The 20,102-nt window shown below is 36.7% G+C and overlaps 1 protein-coding gene across 1 annotated transcript in view; it reads right to left on the bottom strand.

Moving 5' to 3' along the window:
• Positions 1-5,304: 5,304 nt before the first annotated feature.
• Positions 5,305-20,102, bottom strand: part of LOC144309686 (outer dynein arm-docking complex subunit 2-like) — a 59,811-nt gene continuing 45,013 nt past the window's right edge. The window contains exons 4-5 of the mRNA XM_077890791.1: positions 7,009-7,044; positions 5,305-5,717 (exon numbers count right to left, since the gene is read on the bottom strand). Of these exons, the coding sequence (XP_077746917.1) occupies positions 5,604-5,717; positions 7,009-7,044 (150 nt within the window). The 3' untranslated portion in view covers positions 5,305-5,603. The remainder of the gene's footprint in view (positions 5,718-7,008; positions 7,045-20,102) is intronic.

Here is a 20,102-nt window from a genome sequence, read left to right as displayed (position 1 = left end):
TGTTTTTATTTTAATTTCAGTATAGTTAACATATAGTGTTATATTAGTTTCAGGTGTACAATATAGTGATTCAACACTTCCACACATCACCCGGTGCTCATCATGACAGGTGCACTCCTTAATCCCCATTACCTATTTCCCCCACCCCCACCCTCTCATGTCAATATTATTTTAAAAACAACAACAACAGCTGAGTGAAGTAAGTCAGTCGGAGAAGGACAAACATTATATGTTCTCATTCATGTGGGGAATATAAATAATAGTGAAAGGGAATATAAGGGAAGGGAGAAGAAATGGGTGGGAAATATCAGAAAGGGAGACATAACGTAAAGACTGCTAACTCTGGGAAATGAACTAGGGGTGGTAGAAGGGGAGGAGGGCGGGGGGTGGGAGTGATTGGGTGACGGGCACTGGGGGTTATTCTGTATGTTGGTAAATTGAACACCAATAAAAAAATATATATATAAAAAAATAAAAAAAATAAAAGATACACGAACCATTAAAAACAACAACAACAACAACATATCTAGCTATTTACACTCACTTATGTTACTTGCCTAGCCCTTGTGAACACTTAGGTTTAAGAAAAGGATTTTAAGGAAAGGGTTTTATTTGCTTATTCATGAGAGACATAGAGAAAGGCAGAGACATAGATAGAGGCAGAAGCACGCTCCCTGCAGGAAGCCTGATGCGGGACTCAATTCCAGGACCCTGGGATCATGACCTGAAACAAAGGCAGACGCTCAACCACAGAGCCACCCAGGTGACCCTAAGTTTATAATTCCTGATGTAACATATCTACTGACAAAGGTCAGTTTTCAATAGTGAAAACAATTTGCATTTAACTATCCACACTTTATCTAAATTTCATTTTTGATAATAGTCATTCTCTATGAGCAAGCCAACCAGCTATAGATTCTCTAAGACTGTATGAACCATGCTGATGTACACTAATGTACCTTTCAATCATTAAAATAAATTGGGACATAAATCTAAACTTATGACAAATCTTAACTCTGAACATCATGAGCCAATTATGTAATTTGCAAAGGATGTCTTTTTATCAACTAATAAATCAGGGTGGCATGAACTGGAGAAGAAAAATTCCTTTTAGTCTTGACAGATGCAAATAAAGAATAAATTATTTTTACTTGAATATTTGAAAATAATGAATTGGGAGTATAAGGATTCCATCTGTTAGATGAGTTCAAGTCAGCATGACAGTTGTGTATTGAAAGCATATTGAAATATTAACTTTACATCTTGCATTTATAGAAACTAAAGCATAAAACTTTTTAAGAGGCAGAAGATGTAAGAGCCATTCATCAGAGAAAATGGGAACAGAAGCTAGAGACAGAGATTTGAGTGGAGAGAAAAAAGGAAAATAAAAGCTTGAAGGCAAGGAAATTAATCTTAACAATTAGAGCATAAAAGAATAGCACACAAAAGGGGAGATCAGAATTCTATGATAGTCTACAGAATTTACTTACTGGCTGGCAAATTTTGTTGGGACTGTATTTCTTATTAGACTTATACTGTATTTCTACTATACGGGCAAAATATGTTAGTAAATTACTATATCATTTGTCTTAGCTATCTATAATGAAGTAAATAAATGAATGGGTAAAATCATTCTTTTCAAAACAACGTTTTATGAAGCAATCTGTCAATGACCTTCTGAGTTATTTCATTTGTCTACTTCCTATATGCTTGAGAATAGAACTGATCTGCTGAATTTACAAAGACCAAATAAGGAAATGTTCAAAATTTTGCAGATTAAAAATATTCTGATAGTAGGTTAGATGTTTATTTCATAAAAAAACAACAACAAAACAAAACAAAAAACAAACCAACCCTGCTCATTAATTTGATCTACGGGTTGTGTATCCCATTTGTTGATGGAGGATCTCTCTTTTAAAGTTAGTATTAGGAAGAATGTCTATCCTAGCAGTTTCCAAATAATAGAAAAGTAAATTCATTGGGTGTTTTTATTGAAAAAAAGTAATTCATGTTCATTTTGGACAGATTAGAAAACACAGATGGGCAAAGAGAAAGCAAAAATCATTCTTGTTGCTCTATTCAGATATAATCATTTGTTTAATCACAGATTGGTGTATTTAAGTTCTTTCTTCTTTCATTGTGTCTAGCTACATACTAATACTTTTCTAAAAATGTGGCTCAGGGTGTATATACTGCTTCAGAACCTGCTATCCAATTTAACAATATTTTGTGAAAGGCCTTCTATGTCATTAGTTAATATTCTACAACATGTTTTTGTTGTATGGTTGGACCATAATTGGATTAGCCAAAATTTCCCCTAACATTTGTACCATTATAAGCAATGATGTGGTAAATACTCTTGTAGAATAACTCTTGGGCATAATCCAAAACGCACACAAAATTATGAAGCTTTTGGTATGCATTGCCAAATTGCCCTTGCAGGATGATTGTGCCCATTTAGATAGACCCTAGTATGATACGAGATTATCTATTTTTACCAATTCTTCTGTATTTCAAATAAGATCACAAGTAGGAAGAAGTATATAATACAGTGCCTGTATATATTAATTAGCATTATGTACAATTTGGTTCTCTTTCTACTCCAGTGTCATCAAGGGACAGAATTCTACATTTGAGTACATGAGAAAGTGTTTTTTAGGGGGGAATTTAGTGCATTCGAGGCAGTGAGATTCTTAAAAAAGTGGGTTTCCTTACTGTTTTCACTGAATTATAGGAATAAACATAGCCTATTTATTTCCCAAGTCTTCCGTGGGATGAGATTAAATATCTTGAATTACTGAACTGTGAAATTATCTTTTAAACCTACTCCCATTAGGTAAAAGAAAAAGAAAAGATTTACCCAATGATTTCAGTTGTCTGTTTATCAACAACTGAGATTCTCATTTTCCTAACTGGAAATGCATTTTCTGAGTATTTTGGATCATAGTCTCTTAATTCCATGCCTTAGGGAGGCATAATGATAATACCAAAATCTCTCAAAATAACAGGATTTGCAATGCCATTCCATAAATGAAAACCAAATTCCTGTTAACTGTCAGAACCTAAGACAGTTATAAAAAGAGACAAGTTATTTTTAGTGCAAGTCATTCTGATAGTGGCAAAAGAACATTCACTCTAAACAGCAGAATGATCACGGCAAGATTTCTAAAAGGAAGCCCTGAAAACTGAAGATGGTGGAAGATCAAAGAATATCTATTTAAAATTCCTTCCACCTTAAATTCCTTTCAAACTGAAACAGCCGGCTATCACCAAGAGTATATTGGATTCCCAGGATGTCCTGGGGAAGAGTAAAATCTAAAAAAGAACTGTTGCTGAAAACTAATAAGGAATTAAGGTTGCCAGCTTTAAATAGCAGAAAATAAATTATAACACACAAAATCTTACCAAAAACTAATGAAAAAAAAAAAGAAAGAAAGAAAATATGAATGCTATTGTAGCATATAGTAGCAAAGATATGGTATGACTGTCCCCTGCTTGTTCTCTGATAGCTCTGGGTGCTTTCACTGTCTTTGACATTTTTCTCACGAGTTCAGAGTTTTCTGTGATGTCATTTCTCACACAGATGCACACACACACACACACACACACACACAAACCAAAATTAACCCTTAACTTCAGGTTCTCATTTGTAGTAACTAAAGATACTACCGTCCTGGAGTTAAGAATTTAAAAGAATTCTTAGGAACACACAAGACGATTTTCACGTTAATTTCCCTGAACTGTTTTCAAGTGCTTAGTTTCATTTCACTTTTTAAAAAGATTTTATTTATTTATTCATGAGACAGAGAGAGAGAGAGAGAGAGAGAGAGAGAGAGACATAGGCATGGAGAAGCGGGCTCCATGCAGGGAGCCTGATGTGGGACTCAATCCCAGGACTCCAGGATCGCTCCTTGAGCTGGAAGGCAGACGCTTAACCACTGAGCCACCCTGGTGTCCCCTTAGTTTCATTTCAAATGGCACTGTTGCTTTTCTTTTATGCATTTATTAACCATAAAAAATGAAAACCCCAGCTTCCTTCTATGAAGCATATTGTGAAAGAACAGTCCTTCACTTCCAATGACTCTTCCAATTCTTTCTGTGCTGCTGTTTTCTACCTGCTGCTTCCCTTGGATCCTAGGTCTCCCTAATATCAAGAATATTTTGATATTTTAAGATAGTGGTAAAAGCTTCCTTTAATAAAAATATAACAATAATGTTTGTTCAGTTTCTACAGCTTTCATAATCCATGATTTCTAAGATGTATTTTTAATTTTTGTGAAGCACAGGCAAACAGTAACTTTACCATTAGAAATATGTTGAAAGTTAAAGGATTTACACTATTATTTAAATCCAGTTCTTAGTTAGCATTAATACTATTGCCTTGTTCTTATTATCTTCTTTTATGACCTCTTTTTCAGAGGACGGAATAGGATTGATGTTTTACAAAACCTTGAAATTCTCAGAAACGTCTTATTTTTTTAATCAGATAATCTATCACTAGTATAATTTTCATCCTTTACAGGCTTCTCATTTCATACAAATTATTTACATTTAATTCAATTAAGTTTATGATCTTCTCCAAATTATGACAAACATAGACAGCACTTAGTATTTTTCTTAATAAAAACTGCTTAGCCTGTTCTTCAAAGAATTAACTGAGATAGTCAGTTTATGGAACTGATGCATACAAAATGATTTTCCTGGCTAGTACTGGATGCTTGGGACAGTTAGTTCCCAAACATTTTAGCACACCAAGGTTACATATGCGATTCCTTAAAGTGGCCTCTAATGTTTCCATAACCTGATAAAATGCTATTAATCTTTTGTGGCCACTTAAAAAAAAGTACTCTGTGTGCTAAAGGCGAGTTCAGAAATTCAAAGCAATTTTATGTGAAGTAATATTATCCTTACAGCAACATAAATTAATTCTTCAATAAAAGTGTTGGTCAGTCCTGTGAGGGAAATAAAACATAATTGTTTATGCTTCGTAAGTCTAAAAGTAAAAATCCCACTCATTGCTTATGTTTTTGTGATTTACATTATCTGGTACAGTGACAGCCATACATTAACTTCTCCGATGTCTGATAGTATTTAGGAGAAATCTAGAATGACCTCAGGATGATCTCTCTAGGTCCCGCTGCCTGACTCTAAATTCTATTTAATAACAGTTCGTGAAATCAGCACATCTCCTTAGAGCTCTCCCGTGGGTTGCAAGTGATCAAACAGACAAAACCATAATGACAGGGCAGTGAGATAGGTTTAACAGAAGGAAAATTCTAAAGACATGCAGAATGACTATAGGACTGCACACCAGGAAGGCCATATCTTTTATTAAAATCATCACAAACAAAAGTATCACAATTTTATTAGCTTTACATTTCATTACATGGCATATCCCCAAAATATTAAATAGAACAAAAATATCTATGCAATTTTTGGATGAAGAGTATCCTTTGCATTTTTAATTCCTGTGTTTTCATTCAGACATTTATCTGTCTGTAAAACATTTGCTCAACATGCTTCCTGATCTAGGCTTCTTGGCCATGGGACTGACATGTTCCCTGTCATGTAAAATTTGGTAGTTTGTAACGTCTGTGCACATTTCAAGTGTATCTTGCCTTGTCTATAGCAAGAGCCAGTCTGCGTATGTTGGATATACATCCAGCTGCGGCTTCCTGGAGGTCCTGGTCAGAAGACCCAATCATACCCAGCAGTAGCTGTCACATGTAAAAGAGGAGGGCGGAGAGGGAAACAAAGTATAAAACCATTAATCTCAAGGCATAAAGTTAGGCTTTGAAAACAATTTTTAATATTAAATGTTTTTAAAAGTCACCAAAAAAAAAAAAAAAAAACAAAGAAAAGAAAAGAAAAAAGGACAAGAAATGCCATTTAGGCAAATGCAAATATAAATGGTACTTAACCAGACCGAGATTTCTCATGAAATGCTTACCATTTTATTTCCTGAAGCTGAGATAGACCTATTTCTCCCACCTTTCTTTGGTCATCTAACTGCTATGGAGTCTGCTTTGAAATTTGTCTTGCATTCTTTCTGACTTTTCTGCCTCTAGGCCAAGCCAACAGCACACCATGCCTCGGCTATTAGTACAACCTCTTAGATATGATTTCTCTGCATTCCAACCCACTTGATCATGTCACAACTTAATTATGTCAATCCCCTAACTGCATTGACTCCCAGTGCTAAATAACTACAGCTTGGGACAGTTAGTTAACTAACGAGTTAAACAGTCTGTTAACTCATCCTTTAAAGGATTTTTGTGCTTTGGCCTCAGTTTACCTTTCTAGCCACTTATCTTTCTCCTGCTCTATCCTGTACTCCAAGGTCACACACTTCTCCACTTCTTTTGCCCTGATTGATGCCATCCCTCTTCCTAAAAGGCCCTCTCATTCTCTTCTCTGAATTTCTAAATTTTACCTATCTTTCATGACCCAGTTAACTTTTCCACAAAGCCTCCACTGATTTTCATCAAATAAGATGCTATCTTTGCTTTATCAGAACTATCATAGCAGTTTACTCAAATGCCTATTACTATCCTTATATCATCCCTTTTATTTTTTTTAAGTTTTGTTTTTTATGTATTTAAGTAATCTCTACACCCAATGTGGGATTCAAACCTACAACCCCGAGATCAAGAGTTGCATGCTCTTCCAACTGAGCCAGACACGTGCCCCTATGTCTTTCCTATTAAATAGATATGTAGATTAATGCTTTCTGTCCTTTAGATTATAAACTCTAAAACTTATAATACTGTATCATGCCTAATACACCAAAAAATGACATAAAAAATGTAGACACCAAAAACTGACAAAGAAATTAATTAGAACTTTAAAAAAGTCTATCAGTTATGAATCAGATGAGTAGTTCTGACAAAGGATTTGAAAATTTAATTCGAGTCATCTATTTTCTACACAGTAGCATTTGGGTACAAATGTTGATGACAGAAAAGATGTGATAAGCAAAGAGATATTGTAAAGATAAATGTGAAATACCTTAAATATGACAGGCTTAGGGATTGGACTTTTATTCTGTAGGCAATAAAAAGAAGTTATTTAAACAGTTTAATCAGCAGAGTGACATGATCACATTTGTATTTTAGAAAGACAAATTTCATGACACCATGCAGAATATGGATTATAGAAAAGAAAGGGAAGGATCCTGAAGTCCTTCAGGGCAAAATGAATTCAAGGGACATTTGGGGGTTAAGCTTGTGTTGAACACAAATGGCCCAAGGATATCTGGTTATCCAAAAAGAAGAAAATAAAGATGGTAATCTTTCATCATACATAAACATTATGTCCAGGTGAATTAATGATTGAAATAAAAATGAAAAATATAAAACATTTGGAAAGTTGGAGTTGAGAAAACCCTGATAAAATTGAGGTACTGAAGGATGTCTGGCAACTCAGGTCCTCGACCTCCTCATTGTCCATGGAATTGTCCTCCACTTCCAGGGTCACATCCTGGTCCTTATTTTTCATCATGTTCAACAGTCCCACCAGTGCTTCTTGGACATCTCTATATTAGGCAATCTCAGAACTATCTCGAACCTAATATATTACAGATAAAATTTCTAATTTTTTTCCTATCTAAACCTGGGTCCCCCATCCCCAGTATTCTCCTATATCAGTGAAGATATCACCACTTAGTTGCTCAAGCCAGAAATCTCCTCACCTCACACTCCCACCTCATCTCCCCTGCTTCTATCCAACAATTATATCTTTGTGATTCAACTGCCTACACTTATTCCAAAGTCATTTGCTTCTCTCTATTGCCATTGTCATCACCCCTGTAAAGCCTACAGCACTTTCCCACTGTCCTTGCACCCTCTCTTGCCTGGCCCCCAGTCAATCATTCATACTGTATCCAGAGTAATGTCCTAAATTGTGAAGTTCACTGACAAGGGGCAAAATTCTAGAGAAGCAAAGGGAATAAGACATGATCAGTCTTCTAAGAGTCAAGAGAAAGAAATACCGTCTTCTGAATAAGGGAAACAGAGCTGTTTGGGGGAGCTCCTGACTTGAGAGTTTTGCATTGTTAAAGTAATTAAACAGGAGGCCATTAGATAAAGTGTCTCTAAAGATTTGGTGGCCTATGTAAGCAAACCAAAACCTAATCCAGAATCAACACACTTGAATCTAAGAATATGAAACCTGAGGCCAACCAATCACAAATAGGCTTTCCCAAATAAGGCAAGAGCTTATGCTATAGCCAATCAAATAATTTCCTTGCTTTGCTTCTGTATCTTGTTAAAAACTTTCCCCTAGCTCCTGGAGTGCTCCTAACCACTTTCAGTTTGGCACTGCCTGGTTTGAATCATGCCTCAGTTTATCTTTTTAATAACATTACTAGTGTTTTTCTCCAGCATCATCCGATCACTGAGGTGTAAGATGGAGGAAATAGGTTATAGCACTGCAACTCATTTGAATAGTCATACAGTCTGAGCTGACTGAAAGGACAAACAGAAGGCTACTCATAGGGATGCCTGGGTGGCTCAGTGGTTTAGCATCTGCCTTTGGCTCAGGGCATGATCCTGGGATCTAAGATTGAGTTCCGCATTGGGCTCCCGGCAAGGAACCTGCTTGTGTCTCTGCCTCCTCTCTTTTTGTCTTTTTGTGTGTCTCTCATGAATAGATAAATCTAAAAAAAAAAAAAAAAAAAAAAAAAAAAAAAAAAAAAAAAGAAGCCTACTTATAATCTGGGAGGATGACCTGTAAGAATTAGGAAGGTAGGAAGGCAGATCTCTGTGAAGTGAGAAAACAGTGAGATGGAAGCTCAGGAAGTTGAAAAATAGGACATTAGAGTTTGAGAATGGATTATGTGGAGTTTAAGATTTTATAGATAAACTTGTATTGCTTATTGACAGGGTCCAGGAAGTGACCATGGGAACATACGTCAATATAAGATTGTTAGGCAGTTTTATACATATGTGCACATGCATACACACACACACCTCTATGAACACATTTATTTAATTTATATTCTTATTCTCTCTGCAAAAAGAGCAAATAGTGCTCTATGAACATTATTGAAAAATAATGAGAAGGAAGAACAGAGTAGCCAGCTCTCCTTGGTTACTATAACACATGGCTTAGGTGTCTCGGTATTATAACTCCCACTTAAATCCCTTTTCTAGCTTGCAACTTTTAACTCTTGATCAACAATTCAATATTTTTATCAATTTATTTATTTTCTTGTACCTCATTTTATTATCATATGAAAGCTGCTAAAGCAGACACAGCTATATGAGGCTTCGGCTACTTCTTCTTGTCATGTCCTGTTATGTGAAAAAAATAAGGGAAGAAAGTGGCACTAGCAGAACTCTGTGTTCATGGTAATAGATGGATCAGTTGCTCAAATTATAGTTTCCTCCTGCATCAGTCTCTAGTCCAGAAGGACATCACCCCCATTGCTAAATAAAGGCATGAAGTAGCTATTAATAAAAATGAGACAAAAGCATTAGATATGGAATATGCTTGCAAGAGAAATGGGAGAAGTTCGATGAATAGGGAAGTGGCTATAATTCAAAATATTCACAAAAAGTTAAGGCTAAGCGATATTATTTATTAATTTATATTATAGAAAACCAGAACTCAATCACACCTCCTTTGCTATTAGAATAATTGAATAAAACTACCTTCATTTTGGAAAAGATTATCCTATAAACTCATTTTTTTTTGAGATTTTATTTCTTTATTCATGAGAGACACAGAGAGAGAGAATCGGAGGGAGAAGCAGGCTCCCTGCGGGGAGCCCCATGTAGTGAGCTGAAGGCAAACGCTTAACCACTGAGCCACCCAGGTGCCCCTATCCTATAAACTCATTTATGAGTTTGATCAGAACTCAGATGCTTTTTTGGTCAGATTTTCTACTTCTTTCTATTGGGTTGGAAGATGTTGAAATTAAAAAATTCAATCTAAGCGAAGGAACATGGAGAAGACCACAGCGAAATGAAGTACACTGATAATTTAATATTTTAAATGATTGTCCCTTCCCCTGCCTGACCTTTACAAGGCACATTAAGGAAAAGATTCGCACCCAGCCTGCTCCTGCTCTCAGACAAAGGTAATAAACTGGGAAAAGATGGAGTATATGATAGGGGCCAAGAGGAATGTGCATGGGGAAGCCACCTATGATAATCCCATGTTTATTATTTTCTATAATATTATCCATAAAGGAGACAAAGTTATATCTGATAAGGATCCCAGAACAAGGTTTGGCTCACAGTAACTACTCTTTAGTTCTTAGCCATTATTATTCCAATAGAAAACATACTTCAAGCACTATTCTAAGAGAAAACATACTTCAAGCACTGTTCTGATTCTAGTAACAAGTGAGATGTAACAAAACATTTTCAGCACTGTATTGGCTGGCATGATATCCTCTTATGAAGAAGTCAGGTTATTGCTACCCAGTGGAGGCTGAGAGTCACGTGGGTGGGCACTTCTGTAAGGAAAGGCAAGAGGCCCTCAGAGGAAGGTCAGCAGGGTAAAGTCTCTGAGTCCCTATCAAGTTCTGCCTCTGTGATGGGATCTAAGGAGAAAGGAGGGAGCCCTGAGAGACCGGGCTCATTGCAATTGGGAACGCTGGCAGGATGTAGTACTGACAGGTTACTGCAGGTCCCATGGAAATATAGTAGAAGGAATAGACCACTCTGTATTTCCTGCCTTGGGTTATCACTATGACTTTCCTCTGGTTCTTTAGAAGGAAGTCAAAGAACACTTTTGTGGGGTAAAATGATCTAGGAAATAAAGCAGTCAGGAACTTCATCAATACGTGGTCAAGACAAAATCAAGTTTGAATCAAAGTAACTCAACATTCTCTGAAAATATCAGTGAGAGTGACAAAACATGAGAGACACCTAACTCTGGGAAATGAACAAGGGGTAGTGGAAGGAGAGGGGGGCAGGGGGTTGGGGTGACTGGCTGATGGGCACTGAAGGGGGCCCTTGGCAGGATGAGCACTGGGTGTTATGCTATATGTTGGCAAATTGAACTCCAATAAATTTAAAAAAAATGCATAGTCAACCACCACCACCAACAAAAAGTATAACTCAACATTCTCTTTGAAGATTTAAAGATACTGGCAGAGTCACACTCTCCAGTAGCCTCTTGACAAATGTGCAAAGGAGGTAAACTTCTTAAGACTCACATGTCTTTTCTATGACTTGATTAAGAGTTTTACTGAATATAGGATTCTAGGTGAGAAATAATTTTGAAGAGTTGGATGAGTTTTGAAGGCATTCCTCCATTTTCTTCTTGCTTCCAATGTTACTGTTGAGAAGCCCAAAGTGTTCTTCATGTTTGGTTTCTCTTGTTCACTCTATCTTCTTTTTCTATCCTTTCTCTTCTGAACATTACAGAATCTTTCATTATTATTATTACTATTATTATTATTATACTTAATGTTCTAAAATTTTACAGTGCTATATCTTGTGGATAGGTATACTTTTATCCATTGTATACAGGGAACCTGATGCATCATTTCAATCTGGTAAGTCATGTACTCCAACTCTGGGAAATTCTATTGAACTATTTCATTTCATTTCCTCCTCTCCATTTTCTCAGTTATTCCTTTGTGGAACTAATATTCTGAAGTTAGATCTTTTGCACTGTTTTTTTTTTTTTATTTTTATCTTTCCTTTTTTCATCTCTTTATGTTTTTACTCTTTCTGAGAGTTTTTTTCTTTTTAAATTTTTATTTAAATTTTAGTTAGTTAACATACAGTGCAATATTGGTTTCTGGAGTAGAATTTAGTGATTCATCACATACAACACCCAGTGCTCATCACAAATGCCCTCCTTTTTTTTTTTAAATTTTTATTTATTTATGATAGTCACACACACAGAGAGAGAGAGGCAGAGACACAGGCAGAGGGAGAAGCAGGCTCCATGCACCGGGAGCCTGACGTGGGATTTGATCCTGGGTCTCCAGGATCGCGCCCTGGGCCAAAGGCAGGCGCCAAACCGCTGCGCCACCCAGGGATCCCAACAAATGCCCTCCTTAATACCCATCACCCACCTAGCCCATCCCCTCTTACCACCCCTCCAGCAACCTCGGTTTGTTCTCTATCATGAAGTATCTCTTACAGTTTGCTTCCCCCTAATTTTCCCCATTCCCATATATTCATCTGTTTTGTTTCTTAAATTCCACATATGAGTGAAATCATATATTTGTCTTTCTCTGACTTATTTTGCTTAGCTTATTTTGCTTATAAAACACTCTAGCTCTATCCACATTGTTACAAATGGCAAAATTTCATTCTTTTTGATGGCTAATATTCTATGGTATATATGCCACATCTTCTTTATCCATTCATCAGTCGATGGATACCTGGGCTCTTTCCATAGTTTGGCTATTGTTGATAATGTTGCTATAAACATTGGGATGCATGTATTCTTTCTGTATTTTGGTATCGTTAGTAGTGCAATTGCTGGGGCATAGCAATTCCTCAATTCCTTGAGCAAAAAGTTCAACTTTTTGAGGAACCTCCAAAATGTTCTCCAGAGTGGCTGCACCAGCTTGCTTTCCCACCAACAGTGCCAAGACGGTTCCCTTTTCTCTGCATCCTCACTAACATTGTTTCCTGAGTTGTTAATTTTAGCCATTCTGACAGGTGAGGTGATTGTGGTTTTGATTTGTATTTTATCTCCCTGATGATGAGTGATGTTGAGCATCTTTTCATATATCTGTTAGCCATCTGGGTCTTTGGAAAAAATGTCTATTTTGTCTTCTGCCCATTTTTTAACTGGATTATTTGTTTTTGGGGTGTCGAGTTTGCTAAGTTCTTTATAGATTTCGGATACTAACCCTTTTTCAGATATGTCATTTGCAAATATCTTCTCCCATTACATAGGCTTTTAGTTTTTTTGACTGTTTTCTTCATTGTGCAGAAGATTTTTATCTTAACTCCCAGTAGTTCATTTTTGTTTTCGTTTCCCTTTCCTCTAGTGATGTATCTAGTAAGAAGTTGCTCTGGCCCAGGGTGAAGAGGTTGCTGCCTGTGTTCTCCTCTAGGATTCTGGTGGTTTGCTGGTTCACATTTCAGTCTTGCATCAATTTTGAATTTATTTCAAGAAAGTGGTCCAGTTTCATTCTTCTGCATGTTGCTGTCCAGTTTTCCCAACACCATGTGTTGAAGAGATTTTTTTCCCATTGGATATTCTTTCTGCTTTGTCAAAGAATAGCTGACCATAGAGTTGTAGGTCCATTTCTGGATTCTCTGTTCTGTTCCATTGATCTATGTACCTGTATTTGTTGTGCCAGTACCATACCATTTGTTGTACTTGTATTTGTTGTGCTAGTACCATACTGTCTTGATGACACAGCTTTGCAATAGAGCTTGAAGTCTGGAATCGTGATGATTCCAGCTTTGCTTTTCTAAAATTTTCAGGATTGCTTTGGCTATTCAGGGTCTTTTGAATTTCTGTACAAATTTTAGGATTGTTTGGTCTAGCTCTGTGAAAAATGCTGGTGGTATTTTGATAGGGATTGCATTAAATGTGTGGATTGCTTTGGGTAGTATAGACATTTTAACAATGTTTGTTCTTCCACAAGCATGGAATGTTTTCCATTTCTTTGTGTCTTCTTTAATTTCTTTCATAAGTGTTCTACAGTTTTCAGAATACAGGTCTTTGGTTCTTTGATTCAGTTTATTCCTAGGCATCTTATGGTTTGGGTTCGGTTTAATCCTCTTCGGTTTATTCCTAGATACCTTACGATTCTTGGTGTATTGTAAATGGGATCAATTCCTTGACTTTTTCTGCTGCTTCATTATTGCTGTATAGAAATGCAAGAGATTTTTGTATGTTGATTTTATATCCTGAGACTTTACTGAATTCATGTGTTTGTTCTAGCAATTTTTTCATGGAGTCTTTCAAGTTTTCTACATAGAGTATCATGTTATCTGTAAATAGTGAAAGTGACTACTTCCTTGACAATTTAGATGCCTTTTACTTCTCTCTGTTGTCTGATTGCTGAGGCTAAGGCTGCCAGGACTATGTTAAATAGTAGTGGTGAGAACAAGGCATCCCTGTCCTTGTTCCTGACCATGGAGGAAAAGCTCTCAGGAAGATGGTATAAGCTGTGGGTCTTTCCAATATGGCTTTTATGATGTCGACGTATGTTTCATCTATCCATCTATTCCTACTTTGTTGAGGGTTTTTATAAGGAATGGATGCTGTCTTTTGCCAAATGCTTCTTCTGCATCTGAGAGGATCACATGGGTCTTATCCTTTCTTTTATTAAGGTGGTATATCACATTGATTGATTTGTGAATATTGAACCATCCTGGCAGCCCAGGAATAATTCCCTCTTGATCATGGTGAATAATTCTTTTAATGTACTGTTGGATTTGATTTGCTAGTATCTTGATGAGAATTTTTGCATCCATGGTCATGAAGGTTATTGGCCTATAATTCTCCCCTCCTTTTTAGTGGGGTCTTTGGTTTTGGAATCAAGTAATGCTGGCCTTGTAGAATGACTTTGGAATTGTACCTTTCATTTCTATTTTTGGAAACAATGTGAGAAGAATAAGTTTAGTTTTAGAAGATTAAGTTAAAGAAGTAACTCTTCTTTAAATGTCTGGTAGAATTTGCCTATGAAGCTACCTAGTCCTGGACTCTTGTTGGTTGGAAGATTTTTGATTAATCTTCCAATTTCTTTGCTGGTTATGGTCTGTTCAAATTTTCTATTTCTGTTCAGTTTTGGTAGTTTGTATGTTTCTAGGAATTTACCCATTTCTCCCAGATTGCCTAGTTTGTTGGCATATAATTTTTTCATAATATTCTAATTGTATTTCTGTGGTGTTAGTAGTGATCTCTCCTCTTTCATTTGTGATTTTATTTATTTGGGTACCTTCTCTTTTCTTTTTGGTAAGTCTCGCTAAGGGTTTATCAATTTTATTAATTCTTTCAAAGAACCAGCTCTTACTGTCAATCTGTTCTACTGTTTGTTTGTTTGTTTCTATATCATTTACCTCTGCTCTAATCTTTACTATTTCCTTTTTTCCGTTGATGTTACACTTTATTTGCTGCTCCTTTTCTAGCTCTTTTAGGTGTAAGGTTCGGTTGAATATTTGAGATTTTTCTTGCTTCTAGAGTAGGCCTGTATTGCTATATAATTCCCTCTTAGGACTGTCTTTGCTGCATCCCAAAGGTTTTGGACTGTCATGTTTTCATTTTCACTTGCTTCCATGTATTATTTTTTTTAATTTCTTTTTTAATTTCCTGGTTAGCCCATTTGTTCTTTAGTAGGATGTTCCTTAAGTTCCTTGTATTTATGGTCTTTCCAATTTTTTTCTTGTGATTGATGTCAAGTTTTATAGCATGTGGTCTGAAAATATGGATGGTATGATCTCAATCTTTTTGTTATTTGTTGAGGGCTGACTTGTGATCCAGTATGTGATCTATTCTGGAGAATCTTCAATGTGTACTTGAAAATAATGTGTTTTCTGCTGCTTTATGATGAAGTGTTAATATATCTATTAAGTTCATCTAATCCAGTATGTCATTCAAAGCCATTGTTTCTTTGTTGATTTTCTGCTTGGAAATCAGTGGGGTGTTAAGGTCCCCTACTATTATTGTATTATTATCAGTGAGTTTCTTTATGTTTGTTTTTAATTGACATATTTTTGGGTGCTCCCAAGTTGGGGACATAAATATTTACAATTGTTAGATCTTCTTCTTCTTCTTTTTTTTTTTAAAGATGTATTTATTTATTTTTAGAGAGACAGAGGGAGAAAGAAAGTGAGAGCAAATGGTGGGGAGGAGCAGAGGGAGAGAATACACAAGCAGGCTCCCTGCTGAGCATGGAGTCTGATGTGGGGCTCGATCCCAAGACCCATGAAATCACTATGTGAACTGAAAACAAGAATCAGAGGCTTAACTGACTGGACCCCAGGTGCCCCTATAATTATTGGATCTTCTCAATGGATAGAGACCTCTGAGAGATTTATCTTCCAATTCATGTTCCCTGAATGCTCTCTTTTCTTTTTCTTTTTCTTTTTCTTTCTTTCTTTCTTTCTTTCTTTCTTTCTTTCTTTCTTTCTTTCTTTCTATCTATCTATCTATCTATCTATCTCTCTGAGGATGTTCACTTTTTTCATTCTCTCTGCTACACTATGTTTCTTCCAAGCACTGATTTGTTTCCATTTGTTTCAGTTTTTGTCTTCTATATTCAAAACATTCTTCAGATGTTACTTGTTGGGTGAATAGAGAATTTGAGCACATAAATGGGGCTTGTTGGCTGTGTTTTACTGTAGGATAATCTGAGTGGTCTCAGGCCACTCAGGATTGTGCTCTCGATGAAAACACCGGATTAAAGGGGCCTGAAAAGCAGCTCTCATTTTCTCACTATTTCACTGGTCAAGGAAGAAGGGATGCCTTTTTCTTCCCTCAAACGTGTTATCTCCTTTTTAAGTCTCAGACCAACAAAGCTACATCTTCTCAGAGGGAACATCTTTTTCTAATTCACATACAACAGTTTCCCACAGCCACCAGAGGCCCTGGAAAGGCTGGCTGGGGTCTTCCCCAGGTCAGTATCTTGAAATCTTCTGTGTTGAGCTAGTCAGATTCTCCAAGGAAGAGCTTTTCAAACTCCAACCTGTAGAGGAAGGGACTCACTTGTAGGAATTTGGGACTGAGAAGGGCAGATCATCCATTTAGCTTCGGTGTTTATATGGTCACTTAATCTCCATCTTCAGTAGAATATCTTTACTTCACAGGGGCTGCTGTCCTCCAGTCCAGAGACTGTTTTATTTGGGCAGCTGCTGTGTTGGGAAAGGGCAGTGACTTACTGAGTGGAGTTAGGGAAGGGGCTCTAGCTTTTACTCAGTTTCCCTTATTATAGCCTCCATCCTGAACCCTACAGACCAATTCCAGAGGCACTTAGGGCTACCAGTTCTTAATATTTTGAGGCTTCCACATTGTAAGCTGGGTTTTTTTTGAGTTTCTCCCACTGTTGACTTTACATTCTGATTCCTGAGGTCTGCCAGGCAGTTGTCACTCTTCCACTGAATTTGAATTTACAAAATTTTGTTATTTTCTCCTCTCCAATTCTCCGTCTTTTTTTTAGTCACTTGAACGTAATGTTAGATTTCAGAAGGAAGCAAAAGTATATTCAAGAGTTTAATATGCTTGGAACAAGCTATAGGTTTTCTTCAGACTCCAGGAAAAATGTCCTGGATATCAACTCTTAATACAATGCCTGCATTTAACGTGAGTTATCTCCCATTGAGAAGAGACTGAAAGTCTATGTGGTTGCCTGTGTTCTATTGTTAGAACAGTTTTTGAGAGAGTATTTAGAAATATTTTTCTGAGAGAGGCTGTATATATATATATATATTTTTTATTTATTTATTTATTTATTTATTTATTTATTTATTTATTTATCAAATATATGTATATATAAGTCTCCAGCTCAGACCATTCAATTGCCTGTTTGACATCTGCACTTGGAAAGAAAATACACTGAGTTTCACAGAGGATGAACAGAGCTCAATCCCTGACCCTTTCAAAACCTATTTCCCTATGGCCTCCACACCTCAGTTCATGTCAACTCATCTCTCTAGCTGCTTGGGCCAAAAACTTTGGAGTATCCCTGACTTCTTGCTTTCTCTCACTGCCTTTATCCAAGCCATGAACCGATCCTGTTTTACCCTCAAAATGTACCCAGAATCTGACCTCTTTACCTCTGCTGCGGTGATCTGAGCCACTATCATCTTTCTTGGATTTAAGGATGAGGCCAAATTTTTGATATGCAAGAAGATCTGGAGCTAACTTTGAAAGGTATAGCCTAGAGAAAACTGAATCACTCAGATCAGCAATTTGTGAGAATCTGTTCTTCTTTTTAAGAAGAAAAGGCAGAGAAGGGAAGAGACAGTAAAGTGATCCACTGGGAGAATGAAAGCCTAGTTCAGAAACGGCCATGGGTTTTTTACCAGCTGCCAAATGTAATACCTGTCTTGAAGTTGTTGGCATTGCTACAATGTATACTTCCTTCCATCACTACAAATCTTTGATTTTTTTAATTAAATTTTTTTGCTTTGTATACAATGACTTTATAAGAATGTTTTTGTTTATTATTCTCATCAAGGTAGAAGTTAGTGGGGAGAACAAGATAAAAGGGTGAAATTTGAAATCTATGTCAGCTCTGGGTACAAAATGCTTATAAGAATGAAACAATCCATAACCTGAATGAAATAATCAGACTCTGGGTAATACACAGAATTCCCTCTAAATTAGACATTGTCTAGGGCATGGAAAGCAGAGGGAAGCTTGAGCCAATATTTCCTACATGATCATGGGAATGGCAGCCTTAGCTAACATCTGAACTACTGACTATGGGTTTTGTTTGTTTTGGTGTTTTGTTTTTGTTTTTGTTTTTGTTTTTTGGTAACATGAATAAAATTGTGACTTAAGATGACATCTCATCTCAAAATAAAAAAAATAAACACTTTGACCCAAACAATAATGTCACCCATAGCCTCAGAATTTGACCTTCTCAGTTCCATTGATTTTTACCCCTACTCCATAAAACTAGTCAGCTATTCTCATGGTCATACTTGGGCCTTACTAATCCAGTAACTGTTCCATATCTGCCTCTAATTGCCCTCTAGCAGAAGCTCCAGGTTCTGGTAGAGACAGAACGGGACTGAAAACACAGGAGACACTTGTATATTCACAGTCTTCCTGCTCTTACCTACCTTCTGGGCTTCACCATGTCAGCTGCTTTTCCATCACTAAGTTTAGCTCTCTTTTCTCTACTATTCTCCTAACATACTGATATTACAAATTGAAATCCCAGATCCCAACTAAGCTTCTGGATAATGCACACATGTTCATGGTCTCTTATCTCAACTGGCTCTCAATTCTGGCAATCCACAAAGGTATCCTTTCTCATCAGCTTTTTTTCTCTGCAGCAGCTATTTAAAACTTTCTCTATTCTCCTCAAATTACCCAACTCACTACTTCAGTTCCCTTGCTCTCAGCCTGTGCCTTTGCCTCCTACTTGATGGGGAAAATAGAAATCACAAAAAGGGAAATTGCCCAGCTCCCTGTCATCTCGTGCATAGATTACCACTGCAATTGTGCCCATCCTTTCCCCCTTGCCATCTGTCATACACAAGAGGTGTCTCTCCTCCAGGCTAAACTCATCTCCATGCCCTCAAGCTCTGTGTTCCCCTACCTCTCCATTCCTCTAGGAGCTTGCTCCATATCATTCTCAGTCCGATACCTTCACTGGCTCCCCTCTCTTCCTGCACTTGCCAATGAGCACATAAGCACACTCAAGTTTCTACTGTCTCAGGACACAAAATAAACAAAGAAAAAACCACCCAATCTGCCTTTACCTCCCCTTTCAGCTACCATTCTTGTTCCCTCTTCTTCTCTGCCAAACTTTCCAGAGTGGCCTCACTAGCTGTCTTCATTTCCTCATCTCTTTTCTGAGGTTATTAGAAATTGCTTTGCTATGAATCTAGTATGTGCTTTTTGTTCTTGTTTTTCTTCACTTTTCAGTTGGTCCCACTGGTTATGTCCTTGTTCTCAAAATAATCTCTCTTCTTGACTTTCCTAAAATAGCACTTTCCTTATTTGTTTTGATTTTTTCTCTTTAATACTCTGCTTGTGTGTGTGTGTGTGTGTGTGTGTGTGTGTGTGTGTGCATAATCCTCTTTCTTTGCCTTCGTGGTATGACTCAGGATATCATATCAACCCTCTCATTTTTTCTTTTCTCTATATACCCTCTAAGAGAAATGTCACCCAGTCTCATAATTCATGGACCATGGCTTTCAAAGCTGTTGTTAAGGCTTCATAAAGATACATAGGCTTCATAAAGCTATGTAAATATGTGTGTGATATCACATATACACATATATCACATCTCTGTATCTTTCAAGATGTTCAAAGCCAAAGTTCCTCAAAAAAAAATTCACAGAGGTCTTCTTCAGCAGGCTTCAGTTAATATTTTTTATCTTTTTTTTCATCTTTAGTTTCTAATTTGTTATCAGTGAACATACATTACTTATGTTATTTAAAAAGTCATAACAAGTGGATTAGCCAGAAAGAAGTGAGACCCGCAAAGGAGATGA

This window comes from Canis aureus, unplaced genomic scaffold, assembly GCF_053574225.1.
Source record: "Canis aureus isolate CA01 unplaced genomic scaffold, VMU_Caureus_v.1.0 ptg000163l_RagTag, whole genome shotgun sequence".
Taxonomy (NCBI): Eukaryota; Metazoa; Chordata; class Mammalia; order Carnivora; family Canidae; genus Canis; species Canis aureus.
This window is presented reverse-complemented; position numbering and strand designations above follow the sequence as displayed.